Genomic DNA, 18,068 nt, shown 5'->3' on the forward strand with positions numbered 1-18,068 from the left:
AACCAAAATCAGCTCCATAGTTCCCGATTCAACAAGATCTACTCCGGTCAACACCAGATTCCAACGATTTCACCCAAACTCAGCAACCAATACGAAGTTCAAACATCAAACTCAGCAATCACAACAAACTCAGAATAATAAACATCCATAATCGAAATCGACATAAGCAGAGAAATTACGAAAAACAGAAATTTAATAACCAAAAGCAATTCAACCGCAAACAGGTCCGAACTTCGAACGGCGAAGCTCGGCGAGATCCACGACAGGAAACTAAAAATGAAAGCGTTTAAATTGTATCTTCGCCCTCCTTGAGGACGGTACTGTCTAGCAAACTATAACCCAGAACTACCCTACGATTCCCTCATGAATACCCAAGTGTGCAGAAGTGAGTAAGTTATGAGCTACGATCTGTTAATGAGGCCTCCACCGAGAAGGTCCCTCCAGATTGCATGCTTTCTCCCTTATATAGGTGCGGACATAATCTTCTAGAAGCCTTCGTAGAAATCTCCATTCTACCTTTCAGCATCTTGATTTCCTCCGTCTTGTAATTTTTCTTCAAATTGCTCACTTATCCGCCAGTTCCTTGGACCATGCAAATGTCCTTCTCTTTTCCTGGATCTGGCGAAAACCTTCTACATACCTGGCTTAAAACATGTGTTAGACCCCGCAAACGTGTAAATTTAACCCCTTAACCAATGCACGAAATTAGCCTTATCAATGCTGCAACACAAGGTAACTTAGGTGAAATTGTCACGATTGCTAATGAAATGCTGTCTAAGCCGGTTTCAAGGGTCAATTTGATGTCCGGTCTAACTGAACCGTCCCGGATGGTGGAACCAATGAACAAGCTCTAAAGAGGTACTGTAGTATTGACATGCTCATGATATCTCTACATAAAAAATTGAATTGCCTATTTTTAATAAATTTAACATATGGATTTTGGCAGGTTTGCGAATTTATTGTCCAATGAACGGAAGCTTCGGAAGAGAGGGGTTGAGACGAGGACGAGGCAGGCATTCGAAAATCCGTTGAACAGTTTGGTTTGCAGGATCAATGTCGGATGAGACGAAACATGTAGTAGCAAAGCATGTTCGAATTCTGAGACCAAGCTCCCAATGTAGGGATCACGTCAAATCCAATCGAAAAGTTGAATGGAGAAGTGGCGAAGAAGCTGATGATGAAATCAACAATTCATGTACCCACTCCTTTTTTCCCTTCTCATCGCCAATTCTTCTGTAGAATATCAATGTCTTGATCTTTACAATCTTGTATGCTTTGCTATTCTTGTATTCTACTAATGATTTTGGATTCCAAGTAAAATAATTCGTCGAAATATGATGTAATCGTCTTTAAATCAGCATGAAAAATCAAACAGGTAAAGCTAATGGAGAAACTAAAATAAAATGAGATGCAAAGTGTACTTTATTATACAATTTGTGGCAGATGAATCATGACCCAAAGATAGAATATGAAACAAACTCAATAATAACCTATCTGGCCCCACATGGTTTTCATTAAAAACAACCGAACCACATGGGTATATCTGTCAGTTGATGAGAAGAGAAGAGAAGAGAAGAGAAGAGGAAAGAGAAGAGAAGAGAAAGAAAGAAAGAATAGCTTTGCTAGACCCCAATGCCCACCACCCTTATGGTTTAAATTAAAGAAGCTACCAGAATATACAATTTACAATTTCTGCTGCTGGATCCCTCTCTCTGCTCCAACGCTCAAACCCACTGTATAACAAATTTTTGACAACACGGGCGAAACGGTTACAGTTGCAACTGCCCAGGACTTCTACGGGAAGAAGTCCTTGAAGGAGGTTTGTTTGTATCTGGCACTGCCAATGCACCGTTTGCTTCTTCCGGTCTTTGTATGTCCTGTTCATGTAGTCACCCGACAGTTATGAGTTGCATACAACAAGAGAAGATGACTCCTTTCAATACTAACGAGGGGAAGCTCTGATCGAATGAATCTCGCATCTCAGCTCTAAAAACTAAGTTACCAAAGTTTGACTCAAAAGAGTGTACATAATGCTGTGAAGGAACTAGGAAGCGACGAACCTTAGAGGATGATGTACTACAACGAACTTGCGACTGCATCTTTGAATGTGCACGATGCTGCTCCTGGACTCGGACAAAGTCCTTGAGAAATGAGGAAAAATTTATCCCGTTATGACCATTCCTTGTATCTCCGTCACCATCCTCTGCAATTTGTGATCCACCAACATGATTAGCTTCTGTGAAAGCCTTCCCCGGTGACAACTGCTTGAATTGTTCACCACTGAAAGAATACGGAGGCACAGTTTTTAATCGGGTGCGGAGAATCTTGAATGCTACACTTTGCTGCATAAGGGGATAAAGCAAAGCTAATGAGAAAACATCAAAGAGTGTTTCCAGTGAGCAAAAGAATTAGCTTACAGCATCAGCAACTAACAAGTAACATCAGTGAGCTTTTTCTTTTAAACTGCTCTCTTTTCCTCACATTTGGTAGTATAGTACTCTATCTAACACACCATGCTTAGGTTACATAAGTACAAAATTGTTGTGTATAAAACCAGTAATAAAATGCTTTCAGATATTTGTTTACATCCCCCTACCCCACAATATATATATGAAGGAATTTCCAAATTAAATAGGTAAGTCCTCAGAGTTCCTTAATACGATAAACAAACGAGGGTCAGTTAATACAGGCAAACTGGTTGAACTGTTGGATCATTTCACTGAAAACTAGGTGCCTAGAGATGGTACATGCTTTTTTCATCTCAAGTCATCAAAAATTCTAACTAGACACTGCAACAAGAGAACAAGATCTCTATCCGATGGTAAAAATGAACTTTTACTAGAAGATATCTCATCATGCATGCTAAATTAAGATGCTTATATGGTTTTGTTTGAACTAAAAAGATTCAACATCATCTGTGCATCTACATTTATCAGTATATATGATTATTTTTGTAATAATGTGACTACTAGTGGTGGCCAATGCTTCAACAACACATACCTGGGGTAGAAGCATAAGGAGGCCATACAATGCTTTCAACAACCATATATATCTTCCTGGTTCGAGAAGCTGCAACAAGAAAACAAGATCTCAATTTGATTATAAAATATAGATTTTCACTAATAGAAGATATCTCATCATGCATACTAAATTAAGCTTCTTGCATAGCTTTCTTAGACTAATAAGATTCAACATCATCCATGCACCTACAGATTCTATACTTCTACATGTAGCAATAACATTACATTTTAAGCATGATAGTGATGCAACTTAAGCATAAATAGATTCTGGCGCAAGCTGAAAAAGGCAAGGGTCTTAAAATGTCACCTAGATTACAAACATGATAAATACTCCATCCGTCCCGTAAAAATATGGACATTTTCCATTTTGGTCCATCCAATAAAAATAGACCCTTCAATTTTTGATAACTTCTTTCTCTCTAATGAGGCTGGCCCCAGTATCCACTAACAATACTCCAATTACTTTTTCTTTCTCTCTCTCTTACTTTACCAATTGTGCATTAAAACTTGTGCCGTCCCAAATGTCCATAATTTTATGGGTTGGAAGGAGTACAACTTATTTCTGGACCCATGGTTTTCAATCTTAATTTGTCACCTCTCTGCAACTGACTATTAGCTCTTGCACTGAAACTGAGCCTTCTAACTTGTAACTTGGTAATTAAATGCAGCTCAAGTCCAAGTTAATGTCATGCAAACTATAAAAGTATACACATATATGTATGACCCGATAATCTGAAATGACCATTTTAACTAGGTTAGCCATAGATCATGATTGAAGGTGGGGTCAGTTTCCCCATTATTCTATACATTTTCCTATGCACATCTAGCCTTCTGGGTGCACATTTCAAACAGAATAGTAGAAAAGTCATGCAAACTAATTTCTTTAAATTTCATTCTTAGTTTGTACTTTGTAAATATAAATGTTAGCATAAACTTGAAATATCTTACTATTTCTCAAAGGTTCATTGACTATCTCTTATTACGAACTACCAAACTGCTCCAGTTGCCGATGCAAGTTTTCTATTTCAATTTGCTATCTTATTGTGACTGAAGCACCAACGATGTATATGTTTACGAGCCTGTGCCGGGTATCACGAGAGTGATAGCCCAGAGTAGAATGTACGAGCTATAGTCACACATCACTTAAGTGAGAACTGAGAACTGACATGTTAATCACATTATCTTATTTTTCTCATACAAAAAGAGTTGGTCTTTCATGGTAATCAGCGCCAATAGATCACAGTATTAAAGCGTATGTTGACCTCACATAGAGCAGAATGTGGCCTAAAGAGTTACCAGCCAGTATGAATAAAACAGTGCATACTATGGTACATTTCGCATGAGTGCAGGTTTCGATAAACAATTTCCATGAATACACCATGCATAGTAACATTAACATAAGTAGGCAGTGAGATTAGATCCACGTATCTACATAAATACTAGTAACTGAACAAGTAAATGCAGGTCCATCTCAAAGAGTACACCAATGCATGAATTTCATCTGCAAAGAGAACATCCGAGTAAACTTACCTGAAGCCTTAGATATGCAAAAGTAGGAGTCTCAAGAAGTTGGATCAATTTATCCAATTGGACTAAAAACTTGACATTAATATCTTCCTCAACCAGTGCTTGAATGACAGTACTTGCATGATGATAGGTCTGTAAATGACACCCAAAAGGAAGCACAAACACAAGGCAACATTAGTAAAGGAAAGGGTGTAAACGGAAATTCGGGCAAGGACAAGATGAAGCACCAGACCACAAACGTGTGCCCTCACCTGAGCTAATAGGCAAAGGCTTATAATAGCCATAGGTGAATGGCACCATGAAGCATATACAGAAAGGAACAAATCTTTTGCATCAGCATCAAACAAGGTTTTTTTCAGGAGGTCACGAAGGGTAGCCAACTCAGATGAAGTAAGCAAAATCAAATTCAAAGCCTGAGAGAAATAAAGAAATGAAATTGGATAGTTAAATAAATTGATCAGAAAATACGGCAAACACTCCATAGGTGCACAAAGAGATGATACCTGAACCATAATAGATGCAAAATCCAATTCAGGTTCTCCTTGAAGTATAGTGGAAAGCTTCCTATAAACTCTTTCTGCGTCTAAAAGCACACATAATCTACGAATGATCAAAGCACCCCGTCTGAGCAGCAAAAAAATGCAACTTATCATTACACAAACTATAACAAGAAATACTTTAGCATTTACCAGCCCAAAAAGAAAAGACAAAGAACGGGGATGGGGAGAGTGGCAAGGGGAAAATTACACACAAAGCTAAAGACTCACTTCTCCAAGAGAGAGTTGTCATCCCGAAAATTTTGAACTAAGTAAACAATGAGCTGGTGGAAATGCTTCTCATCTTCGGCAATGCGTGCATGGACCTCAAGCACCAAGAGCACTACCTGAAGAGAAAGCAATCAAACCAGTCTCAGAACTTCCTTAATGGGGAATCAACCATTTTAGCAATTATAAAGTCATATCTCAAAACAAAACCATAATAAAGTGGAAAATAGCATATAAGAGATGAGTTCCGCTCACAGCTCATCTTTAAGTGAGAAGCATGCCAACTACCAGTTTAGAAACTAAAAAGTTACAATTATTAGCACCTTACTATGTTCATCCAAGAAAATTCATGAACTATAGAGTTAAGCTAAGAGCCTAAGACTCAAGTAATAAGCTCCAAATTTTACTTGTAAAGTTGAAATATTCTAAAAGTTCTGGTCACACTAGGTCAAATACAGTAAAAAGTGCATTTATAAAATCATTACAGGATTGCAAGAAGATACCTCATCAGAAGGATCTGAAAGTGCCTTTAAAAGAGTTTCAAAAACATCGCTCAGGAATGATAAGACCTGATCCAATAAGAAGAGAATAACAATATTCGTGAAGCCCAAGCGTTCAGTCAAAATAAAGTTCAATGCTAACATGCCATAAATCACAAACTGCAAGGTAAAAGTAAAATCAGTATGAATTTTGAAAGGAATGCATATTTTTTTAAACATAGTCAACTTATTTATGTACTGTATTGAATCCTTAAAGCATTTTGGATATAATGATATAATGAAAAAGAAATAAAAAAAATAACTCTGTTACAAGACACAAATGACAGTGTGTATCTGAGATACAGAAGGTCCGAGACTCAAACCTCTAGACCTACTTATTGAGAAGTCAAGGATTTCACAGAGCATTCTTTTGGTGGCTGTGATGATTGGGTGGTCATACTAACACCAGCCCTAAACTAAATCCCAAGATCAAAACCTATTTCCCAACTAAAACCCTCAAAAAGCTAAAATCCACCTCAAAGACACCACAATTATCTTGACAGATTGTTTATCAATTAAACTCATTAATAGAGCAGACCCCAAGCTCCCAACATACTAAAAGCCACTGCTTACACAAGAAAATTATGATTTTATGCAAGTGAGTAACTATCTACTACACTTGGAAACATATATACTTCAAATTTTACGCAAGTGTCGACTGTGTCAATCAATTCTACAACAATTTCACCAATGTTCTATAATATAATCACATTAACAAACCAGTGAGTAAGTAAAGGAAGGTTATTGATTACCCCTTCCCGATGACTATTTAACAGGGTTGATATCCAATGCAGTGCTTCAATTCGTGTAGCCTCCCATTCACTAGACAGATGCCTGATAAACATGGCCAAAAGTAACATTTACTATTCTGCATACCCAGTTTGAGATATTGCAGACTAGTGGAACACTTCAAGGTAAAAGCAAATCATTGCACCATTATTTTCAGTTCTCACATTTTCTTAGGTGCATCAAGATGCCTAGCTACATCAAATAGATGTCGCCTTAAATGTTCATTCAATCCAAGGAGATAATTACCTCCTAGCTACAGAAAGGATGGCTCCGACATCAAATCCTACACCTGGAGCAGCTTGGATTCCTCGAAGTTCTTCATTTGTTTCGCGGGCAACCTGACAAAAAAATCTATAAGCCTATTGAATTTGAAGCATAAAAAATTGTATACGAGAATGTATAGGAGTGGCAAGTACGACTGGATATGAAATGGTCATGGGTAAGGCAACTAAACAAGCACTAGATCATCTCAAATAGGAACTTACAACTCTGATCTTGTCTTCCTTATCTGATATGCAAGGTAAGATTGCACCAAGAATATCAGCATAATGGGGAACAAGTTGGTCTCCACCAAGCTTTACAAACTCGGTAATCTGCATAGTAGAATAAGCAGAACTCATTCACACTTATCCAGAAAGATCAGCATAATATTTACTTTGATCAAGTCATCAGCAAGCTGTAAATGCTGGCATCTTGTGCATGAATACACTTTACCCAGGTAATAGCAGTCAGTCGAGTAAATTCATCGGGTGAAGCTGCCCTCTGCACCAGTATCTCAGCCATGCGGCCATAATCTACAGACTTCAATATGGGCTTCAGTCAGCAAATTGATATGAAGTTCATCCAAAAATAGAAAATGAAATCAACATTGCTTGAAAATCCAATTCCAACATGGGAACCATAAGCTTTCAGATCCACAGCCAAAACTGATATCTTCTAGTTTGGTTTAATAGCCCATGACTCCATAGATATCTTCTACAGATTTTCTTTCTTCCCCAAAAGTTTCAGAGTCCTTGCTTTGTTAGGTAGTTTGAAGTGGAGGTCCATCTTCTTTTGAGAGGGGTGGGGGGAGAAAGTAGTCATTTCCATGATAAAGTAGTTTTTTTCTAATTCTACTGTTTCATTATCTTGGAGTGCCTCTAATGACAATAATTATGATAAGATATATCTTAGATTATGATACCTGTCGCAGCCTACTGATAGTTATATTAGAACTTAGAACTCCTTGATATGCTAAAGTTTCTTATCCCTATCGGCTATCCAGAAGGATCTTTTTGTAAAAAAATCAATTAAGTTACTAAGGGATATCATACATCAACTTGGCATCAATATTGCATAATAAAAGTTGTCATAATTTTGTACTTTAGCTAGTACCGGGTAAGATTTTCTGCAGTTTGAATCTTTAGGGTTAGAGTCGAAAAAATAAACAAGAGAGAAAATTGTAGAAAATATCTGCCTCATCATCAGGAAATTATAAGTTGTTATGCAAGCTAGTTTCACTTATTAAAGCTATTGTACCGCAATTAGACATGTTAGTTCAAGTCATCCAGATAATATATCTGCTTAAGTTGACAATTAATCAGAATAAACAATAATAACTAATTGCCATAGCTGATGCATCACAAGTTCCGAGCGCACAATAAAAATAACTTACTAGTGAATCCAACATATAGGTGAGATAAAAGGTTCACTTCCATGACCTCACTGATGTAGTAGTTTTCAGCACCCATATTTGGAAGAAAACTAATCCTTGTCTTAAGAAATATAGTTTGTACAAACACATAAGAGTGCAAATTGTGCTAGGTCATAAGTAGCATAAGTCTTACTGGAGAGTTCTCGATTTCTTGAAGAAACTCAGAAAGTGCTGAATCCGCTTGTTGCCTTATTTCATGGCTGGAATCACTCAGCATGTTAAATAAGCCTACAATTACATTATCAATAATTAATATGTGCAATATAACAGCATCAACAACAATAGAGCAAATAAAAACTCGACTCGGACACCCACCATCAAGAAAATCTGGAAGGAAACCTAGCATGTCTATATCAGGAACGCTATCTAGAACAGTAATCCAGCCAACCAAAAATTGACGGACATAAGGGTTCAAGACGTTCATTCGTTCTCTCAACAAAGGTATGAATTCTTCGATGCTGTGCATGTTGAAGAAGCATTAGTGCCAAGTTAAATAAATTGGTACATGTTGAGATCAACTAGAGAATCGATTACTAAAAACAGATAAAGAGACATGAACTATTAGATGACAGACACAGACCTAAATTGATCACTCTCAGTGACTATGTCCTGCATGCAAACAAAGCCAAACAAAAAGGAACAATAATTACTCTTCGAAGCTTTAATTAATACTATCTTACAATCTTTAATTTAAGGATAAAAAGAAATCTACACCTTTACAAGTCTATCTAAAAGATGAGCAGCGCTCTGTACATTGGCATCTGAATCTGCTGAGAGCTTACACAGTGCATCAAATATCTGGTTGAAGAACACTATAAAATCGCCTCTGACAACCTGCAAATTACCGATAATGAATCCCAGATGAATAAAAGGAAATGAGTATAGCAGAGATCCTTTTACCCACCTTTGCAATGTTATACAGAGCTTCACAAGCGTAATAACGAACTCTGCTATCTTGATCGGCAAAGGAGTTCAAGACTGGTGGAACAATTTGCTTTGACCCCAAAGGAGAAATAAATGAATCAAATACAAAGTTTACTGGGACAATCCAAGATATTTTGCCGATAAAAAATTGGAAGTAAACTACAGGCAGGAAACGCAGAAACAGCTATACATAAATGATACAGAAAATAATATCAGAAATATATACATATCATTTCCTCTTAGAAAATGCTCACAACAAGTTCTAACAAGGAACATATAGCATGCATACAGATACAGAGTTACAAAAGAACAGTTCCTCATAGTTAATAGTATTGTTCTGCTTCTTCTAAAGATGCAATTCAGCTTACAGCATTGCCAAAGAATCATAAACACATAATAAAGTAGACAAGCATCCTTCTCTTAGGCCCACAGACATACAAACTTCAAACATAATCACCAAATATATACAAGGAGTGGTTAACATCACACCACGTTTTGCAATAAGTAATCTAACATATCACCGGGGTCCATATATCAAGAGCTAAAAGTTCTTCTAGACATAGGTATAGGTAGTGTTAGCTCCACTATGGCCAGCCAATGCATTGTGTCAATAGTGTTATTTCTTTACCCTGAACACTCTTAGGATATACATCAAACCATAAATTTTCTATTTACCAATTGAAAACTGTCCACACCACTGGTTTGAAGATATATCAAGAAAAATATAAGCCACTGATCAACTTTTTGAAGGCTGCATAATAACACAGCCACAAGAAAAAAGAAGGAAAAAATTCAAGGTGGCATTCTTACATCAAGATGTTGTGCAGCTTCTGAAGTCAAACCCACTGTTGCTGCTGCCAATCCTATCAAACCTCCCTAAACCCAAAAAGAAAATGCAAACAAGAAAATGAGCAAAGCAAAATTCTCTACCAGCACAACGCATTATATCAATTTGGAACACTTTCAGATACTTCAATAAGTAGACATGGAAAAGCTAAATGAATAAAGCCTAAAAACATACTTTACGATGATTCGCTTGGGGCGAGTAGGTATATTCATTAGTCAGCAAATTGATCAGTGCAGTGATCTTATCATGATCACCGGACATCGCTAATTGTTTCACTATCCCCTCCACCTAGATCCAAAAAGGAGAAAAGAAAACAAAATAAACAGAAGGATAAACGGCAAATGACACAAACAAAATTCTAAAATAGCAAGTGAAATTGTATGCATATGCAAATTGTGCACCTCCAAAGCAGCATTCTTCCGCTTCTCGTAGAGCTTATCAGAGAGGTTACGGAGAACAGCTGCCGGAACCACGGATAGTGCATCCGCCATCGAAAAACCGTCTGAATAAAAGCAAAATTATCTAGTTTTCATCACAATCAGGTGTAAAGTAAGTGGTAGTTATGCGTGTAATCGAAATATTTAGGGATTCCGGTGATCGAGAGCGAGAGCAGATCTAGTCACGGAGTACGCAAAATTAGGGGGTAAAATCTGGAAGAGAGTGGAGAACGTTGATAGAGTTAAACTTTTGGGAGAAACTCTTTCCCAATTTCTTTACTAATTTCTGTTTTTATCGAATTAGGGTTCTTTTGTTTTGGTTTAGTACCATTTTCGATTATCGATAGCATCGTGATATTGACGGAGGGGTGACTTCAGACAGCTCATGAGATTGGTGTACATCCTAAATTTACTAAATTACCCCTCTTACTCCCAAAAATATACAAATAAATAAACTTTTCTTTTCATCACGATCTTCTTCTGAATAATTTATAACACAGATGTGATTTTTTTTCTCTCTTTATTCTTTATTCATTAATTAGTCAAACCAATATACGTATGATCGATCTTTCGCAATTTTTCAGTGCTATATTATCATTTTTTATATAACAAATCATTATTTTTTACTATGTGAAAAATATGTTTTCAACCATTTCTTACTTTATTTTAAAAAAATCAAGCAGCAAGTGTTATGAATTTTACTGTCTTAGGAGTACTATTTTAATTGACATTAAATCCCATAGTCAGGAGATTTTTTCAGAAAATTGGCAAATTGGCATATCCACGTAATTAAAAATAAAAATTAGCCATGAACGTAGTAAAACTAATGTGTAACCAAATTTTAGATTTATTGACGAAATTACAACTCTAATTCGATTAACTACTATTTTCGATATCCTTCGAGTAATTGGAATTACTAAGAGCATTAACGATGATCGAGCCATAAATGGGTTGGTCTTGGAAAGACTAGTTACGGAGAAGACGTGTTGCAAGCGTCTCCTCACGGCGAAGAGGAGAGGTGCTCACCAGCGAGACACACGTCCTCCCCTCCCGTGGCATTCTATCAATGAGTTGTGACATCCACACGGCGTTTGTTTAGACCATTGTCATATTTTTTTTAAAAAAGTCAGAAATTAATTAAAAATTAAAATTATCTCAACTTCGGAGGGATGGAGAAATTGTTCGAATAGTAGGTCGCCACTTTGGGGGATTTGGTCGTGGTAAACCAACAAATCTATTAGATTTTTTGGGAGAGAGTTTCTGTAACCTACAATACAAATAGGTTGGAAATAAATCTTAGTTAGACAACGAAGATGCTTCGGTGTCATTTCGACCTAGTGAGCCCGAAGATACAAAGATTCACTAACTGTTAAATGGTATAGGCAACATATTTAGAGAAGAAAGCAATGTGAGAAGATTATTGTATTTGATTGAATGATGAAATGGTACTCAACACCCATATATTTATAGGGATGTTGGTGACCTTTGAGATCCTACAATAAATGTATATTCATGGAACTACACTATTATTGGAACAAGGCATGCACATCTTCAATGCTTCTTGGAACTCTATTCTTGGAACTTCATTCTTCTTTAATGCTTATTGATGCTTCCTTTTCTCAACACTCCCCCTCAAATTGAGTGGTGGGATCTCCAAAACTCAATTTGGAAAGCACATCTTCAAAGCTCCTTGAGTTGATTGCTTTAGTTAGGATGTCGGCAAGTTGATCCTCAGAGCGAACAAAAGGGAGTTCAACAATCCCATTCTCAATGTTTTCTTTGATGAAGTGTCTATCAACCTCCACATGCTTCGTTCGATCATGTTGTACTGGATTTTGTGAGATGCTTATAGCGGCTTTGTTATCACAATACAACTGGCACTTGCTTGGAGGGAGATTAATTTCTTTCAACAATTTCCTTAACCATAAAATTTCAGTCAACCCACTTTTAATCCCACGAAATTATGCTTCAGCACTCGAAAGAGCCACCACCTTCTGTTTCTTGCTTTTCCATGATACCAAATTACCTCCAACAAAGGTAAAGTAGCCTGCTGTAGACTTTCTATCATTTGGGTTTCCTGCCTAGTCAGCATCTGTATAACCATGAATCTCAAGATGCCCATTTTTGGCGAACAATACTCCATGCCCTGGAGTTCCCTTCAAATACCGACAAATCCTAAGTGTTGCCTCCATGTGATCTGTCTGCGGCTTATGCATGAACTGACTTACGACCCCAACTGCATAGGCAATATCTGGCCTAATGTGCGAGAGATATAGGAGTTTTCCGACTAGTCGCTGATATCGACTACGGTCAGCCAACTTGGCTCCTTCTCTGATTTGTAATCCGTGATTAACTGCCAGAGGAGTGTCTGCTGGTTTACATTCCAGTAGGCCAGTCTTTGCTAGGATGTCCAAGATATACTTCCTTTGTCGCAGAAAAATCCCTTTAGTTGACCTTAACACTTCAATCCCAAGAAAGTACTTGAGATTCCCCAAGTCCTTCATCTCAAATTCCTGAAAAAGATTTTTCTTTAATTCCTCAATCTCTTCTAGTTCGTCACTTGTAATAATCATGTCATCAACATATATGATTAAACATGTGATCTTATCACCCTGCTTCTTAAAAAATAGCGTATGGTCTTAATTGCTCTGTGTATATCCGTAGCTAATCATTGCCCCAACAAACTTTCCGAACCATACTCTTGGAGATTGCTTCAATCCATACAAGGTCTTCCTCAATCGGCACTCTTCACCTACTTTAAAATTTGTTGCAAATCCTGGCGGTGCCTCCATGTAAACTTCTTCTTTCTTCTTCAACTCTCCATGTAGGAAGGCATTCGTCACATCAAACTGGTGTAATGGTCAGTCCCTATTAGCAGCAATAGATAGCAACACCCGAACAGTGTTCATCTTAGCTACTGGAGAGAATGTCTCAGAATAGTCAACTCCATATGTTTGAGTATAACCTTTTGCGACAAGTCGTGCCTTGTACCTTTCTATCGAGCCATTAGGTCTTCTTTTGATAGTGAAGACCCATCGACAACCCACTGGTCGCTTCCCTTCTGGTAGAGCACATTTCTCCCATGTGTGGTTTCGAATCAGTGCATCAATCCCTTCTTCATTGCTTCCCTCCAATGCTTGTATTTCATAGCTTCTTCCCATGTCTGTGGTATTTCTTCTTCCTCATATAGTGCATTCTCGAAGGCCCGAGCCATCTCTGATAAATGGCCTTTGGCTAGGTTCACAGTAGAGTATCGCTTGTTCCTGTCAATCCTCTCTGGTGTATACCTTTTGGGTGGAACTCCTCTGTTGACCTTAGTGGAAGTATGTATCTCCCAGTGTCAGGGTCAACTCCTTCGACCTCGACTTCCTCGATTTCCCTTTCTTCGGCCTCAATTGAATTTTCTTCTGACTTACAGTGTTAGCCAAACAATTATCTGTATCCACGGGAGTACTTACATTGGATAACCTTAACGGAGAAATATTTAAGGCGATGTCACCTTCCACAATGGACTCTACCACTCAGCGGAATTGCTTACTGTTTTCTCTGTTAGATCCGCATCAGGATTGATTGGCGTTGGCAGTGGCATTGAGATCCAACTTAGCGGTTCCGTATCATTGTTATCCCTAACATTACTCTCCCCCTGACCGCTAAGATGGGTAAAGAAGTACTTAGTTTCAAGAAAGTAGCAGTTCATTGTAACAAACATCCGGTTGGACTTTGGATCGAAACACATATACCTCTTTTGATTTACCCCATATCCTACAAATACGCATTTAATAGCGTATGGGGATAGTTTAGTTCTTTCATGTTTAGGAATGTGGACAAAAACGGAGCATCCGAAGACGCGAGGTTCAAGAGTCAAGGGCGGAGGAATTTTTGTGAAGGTGGACAAGACTTGTAGGGGAGTTTTGTGTTTGAGAATACTTGTGGGCAATCGTTTTAAGAGATAGGCTGAGGTGGCAATGGCTTCTGGCCAGAAGTGTTTCGGGGCTTTTGACTCTATAAACATAGAACGAGTCATTTCGAGGAGAGATCAATTTTTCCTTTCAGCCACACCGTTTTGTTCGGGAGTATAAGCACATGTGGTTTGGTGTATAAGGCCTTTGGTTTGGAAGAATTGTTTCATGTTAGAATTAACGAACTTCCCCCCATTATCTGACCAAAGGACCTGAATGGTTTTGTGAAACTGAGTTTGGATAAGGTTATAGAAATGGATAAAGTGTGACAAAACTTCAGATTTTTGTTTCATGAAATATATCTAGGTCATGCGAGTGCAATCATCCACAAAAACTAAGTAATATCGAAAACCTTGTCCCCCAATAACTGGTGCGGGCCCCCAAACATCAGAGTGTACTAAGGTAAACGGGGTTTCAACGCGAGTATTACTTAATGGGTAAGAGTTCCGATGACTTTTGGATAAAAGGCAAGTTTCACAGTACATGTCATGCTTAGGAATAATACTAGGAAATAACAATTTTAAGTAACCGATAGATGGATGACTCAAGCGCCGATGCCAAAGCCAAGCTTTCCGGTCAGCTGATCCGTGAGTTAACATGGCAGTCCCTTTTTGAGCTATCTCATCCACATAGTAAAGCCCATCACGTTCAGTGCCACGCCCAATTATCTTCCCGGTTCGGATATCCTACAACAGACAAAATTGTGGCTGCATTAGTAACGTACAATTCAATTCCTTTGTGACATGACTAATGGATAATAACTTATGAGACATCGAAGGAATATAGAGATAATTTGATAACTGCAAAGTTGGGGAAATGTTAACAGTTCCAGCCCCCTCAACCACTGTAAATTCTCCATTGGCAGTTTGGATATGAGATTTTAGAGGTTTCTGAAGATTGGTAAGGTCTGAGGCATCATATGTTATGGTATCAGTTGCCCCACAGTAAAAAATCCATTTATCATTTTTTTCATGGCCATTAGATACTACTGCACACACAACTCCAAGCTTCTCGAGGGGCTGAAATCGATTTTGGCAAGTAGTTTGGGAAATTATGGAATTTTTAGGAGATTTGGGGACTAATTGTGACTGAGAATTTTGGTGGGGTAAAACCCACAATTTCCCAAAGATTTGGGGCTTCTAATAAAAGAGCCCCCTAACCCTAATCTACATGAATCGGGCGCCGCCTCTTCCCTCATCAATTCTTCACTCCAATCGTGAATTACACTCCCACTTCCGCTGACGACAAAGTTTGCTGCCCCGGTTTTGTTCGCCGGCTGAGCAGCCTCATTTCCGGTCCTTCCTCCTGGCTGGACAGCACCGGCGGTTTGCGAGACCCCCTGCACGGCGTTGCCTCCGTCGCCTCCAACTGCTGCGGCGGCGTGCCCGCCACGGTTCCAGATTGTTTGCGGTTGCGGCGGCTTGCCGTGCTTCTCTTCCCACCAATCTGGATACCCAATTAGTTCAAAGCATGAATCTTTTGTGTGTCTTTTCCGTTTGCAGTAGGAACACACCAATTTTGACTTGTCTTCTTCATCACTTCACCGATTTCTGCCATTGCCGCCGCCGCGACCACCACCATTGCTGCCGCGACCGCCACCCCGAGAGCCGCCGGTAGGGTTCTGCCACCCTCGGATGGCGAGGCCAGTTCCGATTCCATCCGTGGCAGCTGCTCCGCCGATGTTTGCCTGTTGTAACACTCGGAGTCGTGTCTCCTCCTGCTGAATCAGGTTGTACGCATAGTCGACGGAGAGAAGTGGGTCCATTTTCAGTATCTCCCTCTTGGTTGTTTCATATTTGCTATCAATTGCATAGAGAAACTAACATACTCTCTGATCTTGTATGAATTTGTTATGAATCTCCATATCCTCTGGACATTTCATTGGGTTCGTCTGTTTTTGGTCGATTGAAATCCAGATCTCTCCCAACCGGCTCCATATTTCTTCTAATGAACTGCTTCCTTGTCTCAGTGTGGTTGCTTTGAACTGAAGATCATACACCTGTATTTTATCTCTTCCGCTCCCATATGTGACGGCCAACGCATCCCAGATATGCTTCGCCGTTAGATGTTGTAAAACTCGACTGACCAGTCGAGGCTCGATGTTTTGTATTAACCAAGTGATCACACAGTGATCGGCTTGTTGCCACTGTATGAAGGCTGGATCGGTTCGCGGTGGGGGAGGAGGCACTCCGGTGACGTGAGAGACCATTCCCCGACCACTTATTGTCGTCTTCATCAATACGGACCAAAGGGCGTAATTTTCTCCATTCAACTTGTTCCCACCAATGTGGAGGGGCTGCGTGTCAATTCTGAATGGCACAGCAGCTGTTTCTGGTGGATTTGGTTGGTTCATCGCAAAACTATTGCGCATAAAATTGGCAAACTGCGGGGCAAATTCATCTGCCATAGATGAATCTGAGGTTTCGGTTACTATATAGTTGTCATTTGACATTTTGGCTTATGGTTACAGGTACAGCGGAAAAAGGTAAAAAAAACGGGAAGGGGCCGAGAAAGGTATCAAGGACGATGATGATACCTTATCTGAGTCCAAACCCGCTTTGATACCATGTTAAATGGTATAGGCAACATATTTAGAGAAGAAAGCAATGGGAGAAGATTATTGTATTTGATTGAATGATGAAATGGTACTCAACAACCATATATTTATAGGGATGTTGGTGACCTTTGAGATCCTACAATAAATGTATATTCATGGAACTACACTATTATTGGAACAAGGCATGCACATCTTCAATGCTTCTTGGAACTTCATTATTCTTTAATGCTTATTGATGCTTCCTTTTCTCAACACTAACATCTACAACAATGAAGAGAGATGGTACTGCAACGTAATGAGAGAGTCTAACATTCTAAAGTCGGCGATGACCATCTACCAACATAACGTCGAGAGGCCCTTCAAGTATGTCAATACTTAGTGGAGGGTGTGGGGGGTCGACAAGTGGGCGAATAGCAGTCAATCGAGCACGACCTCGAACTCAACACGCACAAAGCACACAGTAGGTGACAATTACTCATCAAGTGGCGCTAGCTAATTCGATCCCGATGAGGAGGTCAGGAGTCGGTTCGGGAAGGGATAGGGATTCGGTTATGGGAGAGATCTGGAGCCGGTTAGCAACGTCGTCTGCTTGGGACGAAGGCGACATAGGCTAGAGGCAGGGGACAAGACAGACCAAGCCAAGAGGAAGCCCAATCTCTCTAATTCCTAATACTATTACTGGGATATTTGTTGCAAACCTTAGTTACCGACACTACCCGTATGGTACTGGCACCAAAAGTGGCATTTTACCGGGTTGTTGAGCTTCTCCAACGTCAATTGGGCTTCGCATCTCCCCCGCAAGAGTAATTTTTATTAGTACTTATTTTTTAGGATTTTTATTATGCATGTGTAATTTTAGTTTTTAGTAATTTTAATTATACTCCTTCCATCACATAAAAATATGGACATTTAGGATAACATAAGTTTCAATGCATAATTGGTAAAGTGAGCACTTATTTATTCTAAACCTTCGATCGAACAATCTAGATTGTTGATTACTTCAAATGTTTAT

At 39.0% G+C, this 18,068-nt stretch overlaps 1 protein-coding gene across 2 annotated transcripts; it reads right to left on the reverse strand.

The window, feature by feature from the left end:
- Nucleotides 1–1,376: 1,376 nt before the first annotated feature.
- Nucleotides 1,377–10,877, reverse strand: LOC121755763 (protein VAC14 homolog). Of its 2 annotated transcripts, none has more exons than XM_042151140.1 (20): nt 10,505–10,877; nt 10,278–10,391; nt 10,067–10,132; nt 9,237–9,326; nt 9,047–9,166; nt 8,913–8,941; nt 8,648–8,790; nt 8,466–8,560; nt 7,354–7,440; nt 7,125–7,232; nt 6,886–6,977; nt 6,603–6,684; nt 5,815–5,880; nt 5,315–5,430; nt 5,051–5,147; nt 4,799–4,960; nt 4,551–4,679; nt 3,001–3,069; nt 2,061–2,342; nt 1,377–1,877 (listed from the first exon to the last, which is right to left on the reverse strand). In XM_042151140.1, exons 1-20 carry the CDS (start codon nt 10,592–10,594, stop codon nt 1,770–1,772), a joined length of 2,145 nt encoding a protein of 714 aa, XP_042007074.1. In that variant the 5' UTR covers nt 10,595–10,877; the 3' UTR covers nt 1,377–1,769. The 2 variants fall into 2 exon arrangements, with proteins under 2 accessions (XP_042007074.1, XP_042007073.1); XM_042151139.1 differs by having other exon boundaries at nt 5,051–5,171.
- Between the last annotated feature and the right edge of the window lie 7,191 nt (nt 10,878–18,068).

Source organism: Salvia splendens, chromosome 11 (genome assembly GCF_004379255.2).
Source record: "Salvia splendens isolate huo1 chromosome 11, SspV2, whole genome shotgun sequence".
In the NCBI taxonomy this organism is placed as follows: Eukaryota; Viridiplantae; Streptophyta; class Magnoliopsida; order Lamiales; family Lamiaceae; genus Salvia; species Salvia splendens.